Consider the following 13,398-nt stretch of genomic DNA (forward strand, 5'->3'; position numbering starts at 1 on the left):
TTATTTGTTTACATTATTTTTGCGTTCCCAGTCACTTTATAGAAATGGGTATTTAAAACATTGGAATGACCACACTTACGGGCGTACTTGGCCATGGCCACGGCCAGCCGCCAGAGTGGAATTGACTGGTAGCTAAATGGATAGATGGGCGTCCATCTTGAATTTCGCTGGATTTGTGCCGGTTATGTGATAGAAGTGTAATTTGTATATTGAACTCTAAGTTATTCGTTAATTTTCAAGACCTATATGTATGCTCGAAGTAATTATTGTTAAAATTTAGGATAACTGCAGGGATGTGTTAGGTATGCAATCTCCTCCATTAGATCATTTTACGAATAATGGCGTGCGTTTTTTCTCTGTGAAGACTTTCAAATTTTATTTCATGTCATCAAAGCATGAGTAAATTTATCGATTGTATGTTAGCAATATACATATATATATTGCGATTTTAGTAATATAAATAGTTATTTTGATAAAAAATTATTTGCTTTAACTGAGTTGGATGTCGTTTTTAGGTTATACATCAATACAAGTGACTCGTAAATGTTCGTAATTGCTAGTAATGATCCCCAGTGACAATTTGAAAGATTAAAAATCAAATAACCAGTGATTGTGAAACATAAGAGTGACGTTGAAAATATTTTTATTCACAGTATCATTACTCAAGACATATGCGATATCTGGTAAGAGCATCGTCGATAAAACCTTAGGTTGGCAAAGGTATCACACGATGGCAGTACCTAGTAGAGCTCGGGTATATGCCGACGTTAACTCACAAAAGCCCAGAGAGTATTGGGATTATGAAAGCTTTGTAGTAGACTGGGGAAATCAAGAAGACTATGAGTTGGTTCGAAAACTTGGCCGTGGAAAATACAGTGAAGTATTCGAAGCAATTAATATTAAAAACAATGAAAAATGTGTAGTTAAAATATTGAAGGTAAGTTTGTTTTAAACTTGTTTGAGAAGTCATGTTAGAAAATCTTAGTGCAGATATGTCAATTAGTCAATATGTCAGAATTAGTTGATTAATCTTAATAAAAATAACTGAGTGCATTAGATAATTGGGTACATTTAAATATAATATATACAGTTAAGTTTAAATTTAATTAAATGTTTCATAGAATTTCTCACTCAAATATTTTATTTGTCTTCACATGATTAATTCAATTGGTATAATAATTTTTAAATTTTTATCTTTTAGTGTATACTGTACTTTTAGTGTAGTGTAAACTACTTGTAATATCACAAGATTTAACAGCAAATTTACTGTACCTGTGGTTTGCTTGTAGCCCATATTAGTATAATTATTTTTCATATAACATTGGAAGATTTATAGATACTTTTGCATAGCTATAGTCTACATTACATTTATTTTGTTGATATTTGTTTCTAATAAGATCAAGTAGGTGATCCATCTTCAGTTCCTGATAAAAGTCATAAACTTTTACTTCATGATATGCTAGTTTTCTCACAATGTTTTTTTTCCTCCATAGGCATTAATTGGGTACTTTGAATGATGTACTGTATTTAGCCAGGATAAATGTCATGGACATTGTTAGTGTTGAGAGTTCTGTACCACAGCTTAGTTACTACATTGCCACTTGTTTGGATATATAACCTTATCATTTTCTTTTTCTAGCCTGTTAAGAAGAAGAAAATAAGAAGAGAAATTAAAATATTAGAAAATTTAAGAGGAGGCACAAATATAATATCATTACAAGCTGTAGTAAAAGATCCTGTATCCCGCACCCCAGCACTCATATTTGAACATGTCAACAACACTGATTTTAAACAACTCTATCAAACACTAACAGATTATGATATAAGGTACTGTCTATCATCTTAAGTTTATAATGGTAAAATTTTATTAATTGTTAATACAACATAACATTTCAGGTATTATCTGTATGAACTTTTGAAAGCATTAGATTATTGCCACAGTATGGGCATAATGCATAGAGACGTAAAGCCTCACAATGTAATGATTGATCATGATAATAGAAAGTTACGTCTCATTGATTGGGGATTAGCTGAATTTTATCATCCTGGACAAGAATACAATGTTCGTGTTGCTTCAAGGTACTTTAAGGTAAGCTATATTAGTTGTCAGATATTTTTTTGTTATCATCAAAAATGAATGCTCAGTTTTTAATTTCATTAAATTTAATTTTTAGGGACCTGAACTCCTGGTTGACTATCAAATGTATGATTACTCATTGGATATGTGGTCACTAGGATGTATGTTGGCATCCATGATTTTCCGTAAGGAGCCATTCTTCCATGGACATGATAATTATGACCAACTTGTACGCATTGTCAAAGTGCTGGGCACTGAAGAATTGTTTGAATACTTGGATAAGTATCACATAGAATTGGATCCACGTTACAATGATATACTTGGAAGGTCAGTTTTACTTAAATAAAACTACTAAAAATTATATTTATAATAAAAGCAAAGGCAAAAGTAGATAATTCTTCTATATGTATATTTCAGGCATTCTCGTAAACGGTGGGATCGATTTGTACATTCAGAAAATCAGCACTTAGTTTCTCCTGAAGCTTTAGACTTCTTGGACCGTCTTTTGCGCTACGACCATTATGAGCGTTACACGGCCCGTGAAGCTATGGACCATCCATACTTTTGTAAGTTCTTTCAATTTCACTAAAATATTTATCAATTATGATTATAGATATTATGATCAACTAACAATGTAAGTCATAGTTCGTAATATGTATGTTGTAACAAAAAGTTTATTATATTTTACTAATAATACTACTTACTAAAATGTTAATAAAAGTGATCTGTTATAATAATTCTTATTTTTACAGATCCCATTGTGAAGGAGCAAGGCAGAATGGCATCTTCTAATTCACCAACTCCAAATGCATTGCAGGGGGCAATAAATGCAAAAGAATAATATTTTAAATATTAAATAATGCTCTTTATAACAGTATGTTATGATATATATATATATATTTATATATATTCACCCATACAAGACTCTGGAAGATTTACATTGAAAACTTTGCGCTAATGGAGTCCATAAGAAATGCAGAAGGGACACAATTGAGAAATTACTCCTTTGTTTTGAACTCTATTCCATTCTACTTTAACATATAATTTGGACCTACATACTTTAGTGTTTAAATGTTAGTAAAATCTGGTTAATGAATTGTTTTAAAAGTGTTTTCATCTGGTATAAAACCACCTCATCAGCCCAAAAGCTTTCTGTTTGGGAGAATTTTGTATGGATAGTTCCATTGATACAAAAGAATCCATTATCTTTCTATTTTATGTGGTATACATTTTGGAGTTTCATTGCACTTGATCTTTGCATTTATTAACCTATGGTATTATTGTAATTACTTGTATGATATGATACTGATAACATCCACATACTGTTTTTAGATACTGGTTATTAGCTATTTTGTTGGTACTTGGGTTAAAATTTTGTATTTATTTTATAAAAGTGTAGATATGTGAGTAAATACAAAATTATAACTTTTTTCATTATACATGATTTTAAGGAATACCAGTAAAGTTAATTATTATGAATAGTGATGTTCAATAACATTGCTTCTATTAGTATATTTTCGATAAGTTACATTAGCTGTCCCTATAAATATAATATAGTTAAATCGAGTCAGTCTTCAGCAAAAATGGTGAGCTACATTGTTTTATAATTTATTTTTAATGTAATGACTTGAAGTTGTTACATCAAAATTTTCTTAATAAACAGACTAACTTTGCCTGATATGTTTGGATTTCTTATAACATTTTTTGTGTAATATTTACATGCAGCATCCCAAATTATGTCAATAAAATTATAACCTTAAGAGGATTTTTCTCTCCTGAAAGCATAATTTAGAGCAGAATAAGTGAACAAGTGGAGCATAGCTTATAAAATGGGATTTCTAAGCAACATATCTTATTTCAACTTGTGTAGATTCAGCACTGCACTTGGTACATAAAACATTACCTATTTTAAGTTTATACGGGTACTTTGTGTATACTGAAATAATATAAAACTTAGTTTTTTTAAGTCATTTGCTATTGGTAATATTTATTATGTTGTATGTATTACTTCGGAGTTTTAGACGACAAGACAGATCCCAATATTACAGTAATGCTTTTATGAATAAAGACAAGGGTTTTTAAATGCTGAAAAACAAATAGTAATCATAGATATAATATCTAAGCAGAACATGAAATTTATTTTTTAATATAGTTAGTTGCTCAAAAAGTGGCATATTGCAGGGACGTTTAGCGTGCGGAAAGAGGGCTATTACACACTCGTGCTTTATCTTTACCGCTAGTGCGTTATCATTCCCAACTGTCAAAACGCGTCTATTAAAAAGATAAAACCAACAACGAAGGTTTTACTAAAAAAAAAACAGAAGTTTTTATGATTCACGCAAATATTTTAAAAAGAAGTTACTAATTTGTTTCAATATCAGATTTAATGATTGGATTCAATGAGTTAGGTTTGGTTTCTTTTCATTTCATATCAATAAAAATATTCTACTGAAGAGATGTCTGTATGGGCGAAGTTCCCTTTGCCTACCCAGAATGGGTGAAGAAAAGAAAAAAAAATCTATGGTCATATACTATAACGGTTGGCGCCATTTTCCAAAAATGTTCTTGCTAGTTGAGTTCTTTGTTGCACAACATAAGTAGTTTCGATATTTTATTTGAATTAACACCACCCGAAATTTTAAATTGCACAAAATGCTTTGGCGAACATTTTACCGGAAACGTAAGTCGTACAACGAATTTATTGCGTGGACATAAGAGAAAAATGAGCAAATAGTTTTATTAAATTGCTTAATTTTTTCGCAACTGTATTAAAAATAGTTGTTCAGTACACGTGCGGAACCGTCATAGCAACTTGTTCCGAATGGCAACCCTCACCTTCGGCTGCGCCTTGGCTCGTGTGACATTCGTCGGAACTCTGCAATGACAGGCACTTGTAATGAAATATACTATTTATGGTCTTACATGAGCCATGAAATATACTGGAAATCTTTTAATATCACTATGACATAAGTAAATAGATACATCGTAAGCTAACGTTGTTACCAAAAATGCTGGCCAGAATTAGTGCAAATAAAGAAAAATAAAGGACAAGAAATTAAATAATGTTACATGACTTTCTCGAGCTTCTCATAATAAAACCTCTGCCATTTAAAGGCATGTGAGTGAATATGTCTTATGTTAGTACAGGCCTGAAGGAAAACCTTTTAGCGCCAAGAAAATTCGCACGGTATTTTTTAAAAATATGCTGCAAATAAAACAAAATTTTAATGCAATCCTATATTTGTTTTAAATTCATAATAATTTTTGCTGCAACTGTAACAGAGTTCTTCAAATATATGGGGAAATACCTCCATTTTAGTTACAGATTCAATGTCCTCAGTTAGAAGACTTGCTTGGTATTCCCCTGAAGAAACAACTTTTGAAAACGCAGTAGCATCAGTAGCTGTCAACTTATCAACTTTTGTTTTTAAATTATTCTGAAATTGAAGAAAATTTTTCCATAAAATATCAGGCTCTATAATTCTAAATAGCAATTCTCAATGGTGAAATCATTAGTGAACTTAAGTAATTGGTGGAATTTTACATTAAAGAGGCCAGTTGACTTAACACTACCCTGTAAGATTATTTGGCAATGGGAAAATAACAAAATAGATTGGCAAATGCACATTGTACTATCATAAAGTTTTGGTGTAATTTTATAAACCTTGTTAAAGGAAATTTGCTATTTGTTCTATATATACAAATGGAGTGTAGTGCTTAAAAATCTTTTACATATTTACCTGGCATATTTGACAAGGTTTGCCACTGTTATCATCTGCAGAACTAATCTTGTCTGCTGTTTTACATATTGTTGATATTGTAGCTGGAGAATTTATTTCCAAGTCTGATATAAAATTTGCTATGAGTGACTGTAAATTGATTTCTGAAACTGACTTGTCCACAGATGATAAATGCCTTATTCTTACATAATGATTTAATTCTTCATCTGTTATGTCTCTCATCGGTCTAAATAGCTTAACATCCTTGTCACGGCAATCAGCAAAACCCTAAAAAATTAAGTTATTTAAAGCATAACATTGCAGAAAGAAGTTAATAGAAAGAAAGTATTTATTACTTTACTTCTCATATGAATTAATTTCTAAACAAAGAGATTATCACAATGACTACTGTATGTACTACCTTAGTAAAATATAATAATATCATATGAAAATAGGTAAACCACTTACAATATCATTTTCTATTTGAGAGCCTCTACCCATCACAATATTTGATAATAATTTTGCTGACAACTTTGTATTTGTTTCAGAGGTAAATATTGAATTACATTCCAAATCTTTTGCCACCTTATAAAATACTTTTTGCTTAATTCTAGATGAAAAGTCTTTTTCTGCTGAGGGTGAAATCTTATTTACTAAATTATTTATAGTTGGCAATCTGAAGTTATTATTTTTCACACTGCTGTCTGCCTCGTAATAATCTTTGTACTCGGTTATCATACTGGAAATGTTCATAGATATTAAATCAACATTATATTTCTTGCATTGATCCATGATTAAGTTACAGACACTGTCATCAGTTGAAAGTATTCCTATAAACAAATAATAGTTTAAGTAAAATAATGATTTAACTAAACAGACCAGTTACTAACAAAAGCAAATAACGAAATACATACATATGATATAACCATTAAGCGCATGAAACAAAACCTACCAGTCACATGTAAAAATACTGGAGAAATTCTTAATTTCTTATGAGTATTTAAATTTATCCCATTCATTACTAAATCAAGCAAAACAGTAGAAGAAATATCACCCGATAAACAAATCAAAGATTTGTTATCGTTGGTAAATTTTGTGTTTTTACCAATACATGCCCTAAATTTATGAATAATATTCGCTATGAAACATGCATCACAAAAGAAGAAGACTTTTCTTATAACTAATGTTCCTTCCCTATTACATTTCTTGCACAACATTTCAAAGGTTTTAAATAATTTTGTAGGTAAATGGAAAAGAAGTTTTTTATATTTTAAACTTTATAGGTTGAAACTAAGATTTGGATTTTAGATTTTTATATTACAGGCCACATAAAAATGTGATTGTGTTATTTTTTTTTTTCAATTTATTTATTAGCCAGATACAAAGTCCATTGGCACGTGATTGTGGTTAATTAAAATGTGCTGCCAGATGGTCTCGGTGACGTACTCCTAGACTTATTTGTTTTCCCCCAGAAATCACTCGTTGAGAAAGACGCTGCTCCACCGATCATCATATTTTGGACACATATAGCCACGACATCTGGGTCACCATGAGAATAACCTGAAAGCAAATGTGACTCTTGGTATAGAATATTTTAGTAAAAAAGAATTCTCAAAAACCTACAAATCCAAAAAACAAAATTCTAGGGTTTGACTGAATTTTCATGTAATTTTAGGATTTGTAAATAATTAAAATGACACCGTTTGACAGCTTAAACGAATATACCATTAGTAAGGTTGACCACACGGATCCCATCCTGACGATGTTTTCATATTTCAATTTAGTTTAAAAATCTTGAACATGATATACAATAGGAAAAGTACTGTATTTGAGGTGTTTTTTGAATTTCCTCTAAAAAAACGCCCAAATATTCTTTCCCCCTATTCTGCGCTAACTCGGTTGAGAAAACCCTAAATGTCGGGGAAAATCTTCTGATCTGGCCACACTTAATAAATAATACCATTACCACAGACAGAATATAGACCATATTATCTAGATTAAGAATTTTACATTGTATTGTGGCACAAGCACAATGTTAGATAAAATCAAACTAATAGCAAATACCTTCTAATAAAATATGGAAATTAACTAGACTGTATGTTTGTTCAGAATGGATTTGAACCGATGACATGGCATGACACAGTTGACCCAATTTTATATAGCTGCAGATAAATATTGTTCTAGTGCCAAGGTCATTCCACTAGTGCACTGCAATTGATATCAAAACTGAAAAACCTAATAGTTGTAGAACATTAAATCAAGGAGGTATAAACACACCCTTAGCGAGATTAACAAACGAATGGGCGCTATAGAACACGTATCATCATTGGCTATTGCTACAATATAGAACCCGAGGTTCAAAAAACTTGATTTTGAAGATCCATAGGCCTGCGAAAATGCCGTTAGTAAAATTAAAGATATAATTTAAAAAAACTCAGCAGGATGAATCATGTACTACAACAGAATCTGATTCGGACAATTCCGACAAAATGCGTATGTCATCGGATTATAGTCTCTGAAGCGATCACCATAAACTGGTCCCGCGGAATTGGAAAACAAATAAAACAGACGAAAGTCTTTCTGATGAGTTATCGCTTTATTTAAGGGGTTAGTAGATTTAACGAAAACCCATTAGAAGTGTGGGTAGATTACAGTTCCCAAAGTTTTATTATGTAGCATTGAAAATTTTAACAATGGTGGGTAGCTCTCAGATGTTTCACTTGACCGGCTTTTCTTACTTAAAGCAGACTGCAAGCCAAGAGTAAATAAAATTTTTTTTTGCAAGATCTTTTTCTGCACTCTGTTTTACTGATATCAACCTGAACCCTATCTAATATCCAATATTATAGACTAGTTAAATAAAAATCGCTTATGATTTATCGAAAATATCGATATATTTGTACAATATATCGCAAAGTATCGATAGAATACTACGATATATTATATCGACAAAAATATAGATATTTATTTACATGAACATCCCTACATGGCGGCCTGGGATTAGAAGATTATAGTTCAAACTTTGGCCGCCCGCAGACTTAAGTGCGCACACTCTAGAACTTATGTAGTATAATGCATTCATTTTTCATTTGTTTTTGTGAATTGGCGGCAAATCTAAAACTCTTGTTACACGTGAAAATGAACTTAACGTGAGAAAATTTTCGGTCAAAGATTTTTTATGACTTTCGTTGTGGTCTTACTCTATATGACTTTCGTTGTGGTCTTACTCTACAACAAAGCTATAATATTCTGTGATTAGCATTTCTTAATGGAACCCCATCTCGTGTTTACAATTGGTTAAACGATGATGAACAATGATGATCCACGTGGGGGACGTCCTTTTACAGCGACAACTGAAGATAACATCAGTGCTGTGCGACGCATGATAGAGGAAGATAAGAGAGTGACCTATCAGTAGATACGGGCAAGCCTAGGCATTGGTATGGGTCAAGTTCAAGAAATATTTAGGCGCCAGGAAGCTTGGTACCAGATGGATTCCCCATAGTTTAGTTTAAGACCAGAAACACCTTCACATGGACTGGTGTCGCCGAATATTAGATGAGTTCAACGGTAGAGACTCAAATGATGTATTTGACATCGTGACTGGTGGTTAAAGCTAACTAGCTAGCGAAACCAAAAGACACTCAGCTTAGTGGGTGTTTCCATTCGATGACCGGCCAAGTGCTTGTTGTCTTGGGAAAAACTTGACGGCAGCGCCCTCAAAGCAGGATCCTCCTTCACCACGACAATACGTTCTGACATCTGTTGTTTGACTATGACTATGGCAGGTTTTGATATAATAAGTCATACGCCATACAGTCCTGACCTGGCACCCTGCGCCTTTAATTTATTCCCAAGAACTAAAGTTAAAATTCGAGGGATTCGCTTTACGAGCCCTGAAGATGTGAAAGTGCACTAAAATGCCATAGACAAGACCCTAAGGAAGAAGGGGCCCACTGCTTTTCTCAGTGGTTCCATCGAATGTTACGATGTTAAGAGAGCAACGAAGATAACTTAATAAAAGTATTGGCAACTTTCTACATTAAGCCGTTTTTCATTTTTTAAACATATTCAGTTGTACCTAGGTACTTGTTGATTTTCATGAATGTTTGGAATGTTTTCCACCAAAATTTTTGTTTCCGACACCATAGTGACAGTTTGAAGAGTTAGGTTTCGAATTTGGCAGTGGCAGAAAATCGCATTAAATTTAAACTAACAGTCAACAGGCTAGACATGTAATAAAACGTCATTGATCCAAGTTATTTGGTCTAGCTGTTTGATCAACTGGCTGAACATCTTTATGCCGCTAGTTAAATGGCTAATTAAGCTAGTTGGCTGCGACATATAAACACTTAATTTAATGCAATTTAAAAGGATAAACTACTATGGTACATTGATAACTAACCAAGTTTTCAGAGAGCTTCAAGATGGCAGTTAACGAACGGGCCGAGTTTGGTCGCCATTTTGGATTGGACCCCCACTGTGAGCTCATAAATCGTGGTGCAATAATTTTTTACCATAAATTAATAAACGGCCAAGTTAATTGTACTTGTTAAAAAAAAGAAATGCCTAGAAAAATATTGTTTATTTGTTTTAAAAATACATTACAAACTCAGACTTTGTTGAAGGCAGCTATGTCAACACTTTGTACCTGGAAGCATTAAAGTGGGTTTATTCTGTGAACTTTATAGTAAAGTCGATTGTTATTTAAACGTAAATTGTCTATTAAACATAATATTCAGAACTAGCCTCCCCATCATAACTTTGAAAAACAAGTAATACTTACGAAATCCTCATTTTTCTCAATCTCTTCAGTAAGCCAATCAACTGATACTTTATCATCTTCGACTACACACGAAATTTGCAGTTTGTGAATTCCAAAAGCTAAGGGAACAAGCTTAGCTGCACCCCAAAGTAAGCCATCTGTACTTATATTTCTTACAGCCTGTTCCAGTGCTTTCATATCAGTTTCATCATCCCAAGGCTTAACATCCAAAATTATATTAGACTTTGCAATAAGTACAGGTTCTGAAAAATAAAGTGTTATAGATATTTTATGTGTTTTTAAATATATCCTTTTAGTTGAAGAATGTAATTAAATATTGCTATGCCATACAATTGTACAAATGTTTTGTACAATATACTAAAAGTAGTATCAATAATCCTCTAGCAAAACAATTGTTTATTTGTTTTGGTCAACTTTTTTTTTCTATAGGTTGACAGCTGATTACCCATTCTGTACTAGAAAACATAGTAAATTTTGGGTCTAAGACCAAAAACACTAGGCTAGTACTGCTTAACAGTATTGTAAGACCATAGTTTACATTTAAAAATATATTAAGACCAACTTTTTGCTTTCTTGGCATTATATGCAGCAAGTCTTTCGTCTCTCAGCTTAATAGCTTCAGCGCTTTCTTCTTCGTCATCAGATCCAAATAGATCAACACCATCATCTGACTCTTGTTCTTCTTTTGCTGCCTCAACCTAAAATAATATTTCTATTAATCCTGTGTACTTTATACCACCTTATAGTTCTATCTTGTGTTAAAGATCAATAATCAAGATTAAGTTTGCTACTTTATTAATATAATAATACAAAAGGAAGTAAAAATTATAGTATATTTTCCTTAGTAATATATATATAAACATATCTGAATGCAAAAAGAAAAGCATAAATATTTGACAACCAATATATTATATCAATCTATGTCAATTAATGTCATTATTATTCAAAAATTCTTTAATACAGAAATAACATAACATGATATTCAAATATTGTGGATATATAACAATTCAACAACAACAACAATTCAACAGTTTGAATCGAAGGGATGATCATGTAAATGTTTAACAGTTATGTAACCCATTAACATGTATTAGTTTTTATTTTTAGTTTTCAGTATTCAAGCCTTTGTTGCAAATATTAAGATATATATAAATTATATATTGTAATTGACTGTAAACTGTAGTTGAAATTTGAAAACCCTAATAGATTCTAATATAGATATAAAATATTTTAAATACCTTGGAGGCAGATTGTTGTGGTTTGGCTTCAGTTGATTCAAGACCATCTACCCTAGCTTGAAGGCTGATCACAAGTTTGCGTAATTCTTCCATTGCCTTCTTTAGCTCTGAGTTTTCTTCGACCAATTTGTTTAATTTTGAGTTGATCTCAGTGTTTGGTACTCCAGTTAAAGAAGCAACACTATCCATCTGAAATAATTAAAACATGAGTGTGAATTAATGTTGCTAATTGGCAACATAACATTGAATTATATTTCCAGCCTAAATAATATAACATGCATCTACAAGCTATATAGCAATACAATGTAAATGGATTTTGTAATTTGCATTACTTACGCATTCTAGTGAATTTTTAATGTGTTGTCTTGCTTTTGCAACCTCACTAGCAAGAGATGATCCCACCACCATAAGTGGATTTATTTGACTCTAAACATAGATAAAATAGTAATTGAATGATCAGTTACAACAAATTCAGACTAAAATTTTCATTAAAAAAGAATTGCTTAAGAAACCATTACAATACAAAAAATGTAAACTTACCTTGTTAAGTGATTCATAGTAATTTTTCTCTGCCTCATTATACACATTTTTGTCCAGCCAAACTTTTTCATGCATTAAAACAGACATCTGAAACAGTGACAAACTCATTAATTTTGTACATTATCAATTTTAATAGAAAGTTCTTACAATAATTTTCAAACGATAGTAAAAGTTCGAGATTGCGAGGTTAGAATAAGCGCATTATTTATTAACAAATTTAAGTATTTTTACGAAACAGTCGATAATATAATATTTTAAATACATACCTTAAAGGGAGCTTAAATCACACAATTTAAATTCGATTTTTTAGATAGTTTCCAACTAATCCAACGTTTTTATGGGAAAGGTCAAAAGTTTTATAGAACGAAAGTCGAGAACTCGTGTCGTTGCTTGACAAGTTGGAACTTGGAACGTCATGATTAAACGTTTTGACTTTGACAATTACGCAATGCTTATATTATAGTTACAACTTACATATTCCAGTATTTACGAAAATCGCCTACCTCAGTTTCACCAATAATTGGCAATAGGGATTGAAGGCATTGAATAACGCCTATTAACTAAGTAAAATGTTGTTCGTATAATAATTTAATATATTATCTGTAGTATCTATAAGTTTTATTCACTTTATGATGAGTTTTCACATAAGTTTCAAGTTTTATTATGTTTACTATTATACTGTTTCAATACTTTAAACCTATCCAGTCTTTCCGTGATCTCCGATTGTTAAAATAAATAACTTACAGTATCAGTCTCTGTTGTTGTTGTTTTAATTAGATGTGATTGTTAGAATCGTTGTATTTTGACTGTTATTTATGTATGTAAATTTGCATTTTGTCTCAATAAGCTGAATGTTCGGCTAGTAGTAGTTCATTAAATATAGTACAAACAACATAGGTAACGAAACTGCACTATTTTCATAGCAAAATACATTTCAATCCTATTACTATTATCCTATTTGTGTCATAAATCTTCAGAGGTTTCTTCAATAGTCAGTTTTTACTAAAACATTAATGATAATAATATGTCATGAAAAGT

At 31.5% G+C, this 13,398-nt stretch overlaps 3 protein-coding genes across 7 annotated transcripts; 1 reads left to right on the forward strand and 2 right to left on the reverse strand.

The window, feature by feature from the left end:
• The first annotated feature begins 78 nt into the window (after positions 1–78).
• On the forward strand, positions 79–3,757 carry LOC111004043 (casein kinase II subunit alpha). Of its 2 annotated transcripts, XM_022274857.2 has the most exons (8): positions 79–302; positions 516–545; positions 654–937; positions 1,640–1,827; positions 1,897–2,089; positions 2,175–2,404; positions 2,495–2,643; positions 2,830–3,757. In XM_022274857.2, exons 3-8 carry the CDS (start codon positions 731–733, stop codon positions 2,916–2,918), a joined length of 1,056 nt encoding a protein of 351 aa, XP_022130549.1. In that variant the 5' UTR covers positions 79–302; positions 516–545; positions 654–730; the 3' UTR covers positions 2,919–3,757. The 2 variants fall into 2 exon arrangements, with proteins under 2 accessions (XP_022130549.1, XP_022130548.1); XM_022274856.2 differs by lacking the exon at positions 516–545.
• Positions 3,758–5,299: 1,542 nt separating this feature from the next.
• On the reverse strand, positions 5,300–7,140 carry LOC111004055 (cytoplasmic tRNA 2-thiolation protein 2). Of its 3 annotated transcripts, none has more exons than XM_022274874.2 (4): positions 6,749–7,140; positions 6,265–6,626; positions 5,818–6,084; positions 5,300–5,514 (listed from the first exon to the last, which is right to left on the reverse strand). In XM_022274874.2, exons 1-4 carry the CDS (start codon positions 7,011–7,013, stop codon positions 5,302–5,304), a joined length of 1,107 nt encoding a protein of 368 aa, XP_022130566.2. In that variant the 5' UTR covers positions 7,014–7,140; the 3' UTR covers positions 5,300–5,301. The 3 variants fall into 3 exon arrangements, with proteins under 3 accessions (XP_022130566.2, XP_045490400.1, XP_045490397.1); XM_045634444.1 differs by having other exon boundaries at positions 6,265–6,535; positions 6,749–6,891; XM_045634441.1 differs by having other exon boundaries at positions 6,711–6,840.
• Positions 7,141–10,366: 3,226 nt separating this feature from the next.
• On the reverse strand, positions 10,367–12,776 carry LOC111004057 (probable elongation factor 1-delta). Of its 2 annotated transcripts, XM_022274876.2 has the most exons (7): positions 12,627–12,776; positions 12,361–12,447; positions 12,157–12,246; positions 11,821–12,009; positions 11,145–11,280; positions 10,583–10,824; positions 10,367–10,447 (listed from the first exon to the last, which is right to left on the reverse strand). In XM_022274876.2, the coding sequence occupies exons 2-7, from the start codon at positions 12,445–12,447 to the stop codon at positions 10,409–10,411; spliced, it is 783 nt and encodes a 260-aa protein (XP_022130568.1). In that variant the 5' UTR covers positions 12,627–12,776; the 3' UTR covers positions 10,367–10,408. The 2 variants fall into 2 exon arrangements, with proteins under 2 accessions (XP_022130568.1, XP_022130570.1); XM_022274878.2 differs by lacking the exon at positions 12,157–12,246.
• Between the last annotated feature and the right edge of the window lie 622 nt (positions 12,777–13,398).

Source organism: Pieris rapae, chromosome 1, assembly GCF_905147795.1.
Source record: "Pieris rapae chromosome 1, ilPieRapa1.1, whole genome shotgun sequence".
Lineage (NCBI taxonomy): Eukaryota > Metazoa > Arthropoda > Insecta > Lepidoptera > Pieridae > Pieris > Pieris rapae.

Bases quoted from the DNA above. Each gene is read 5' to 3' on its own strand.
- LOC111004057 (XM_022274876.2), bottom strand. From the start codon at position 12,447: ATGTCTGTTTTAATGCATGAAAAAGTTTGGCTGGACAAAAATGTGTAT. The intron at 11,281-11,820 runs GTATTTAAAATA...ATATTATTTTAG, and splicing joins CACAACAATCTGCCTCCAAG to GTTGAGGCAGCAAAAGAAGA. The intron at 10,825-11,144 runs GTTGGTCTTAAT...TTTATTTTTCAG, and splicing joins TAATGCCAAGAAAGCAAAAA to AACCTGTACTTATTGCAAAG.
- LOC111004055 (XM_022274874.2), bottom strand. From the start codon at position 7,013: ATGTTGTGCAAGAAATGTAATAGGGAAGGAACATTAGTTATAAGAAAA. The intron at 6,627-6,748 runs GTAGGTTTTGTT...ATTTGTTTATAG, and splicing joins AGTATTTTTACATGTGACTG to GAATACTTTCAACTGATGAC. The intron at 6,085-6,264 runs GTAAGTGGTTTA...TTAATTTTTTAG, and splicing joins CTCAAATAGAAAATGATATT to GGTTTTGCTGATTGCCGTGA.
- LOC111004043 (XM_022274857.2), top strand. From the start codon at position 731: ATGGCAGTACCTAGTAGAGCTCGGGTATATGCCGACGTTAACTCACAA. The intron at 2,405-2,494 runs GTCAGTTTTACT...TGTATATTTCAG, and splicing joins TACAATGATATACTTGGAAG to GCATTCTCGTAAACGGTGGG. The intron at 2,644-2,829 runs GTAAGTTCTTTC...TTATTTTTACAG, and splicing joins TATGGACCATCCATACTTTT to ATCCCATTGTGAAGGAGCAA.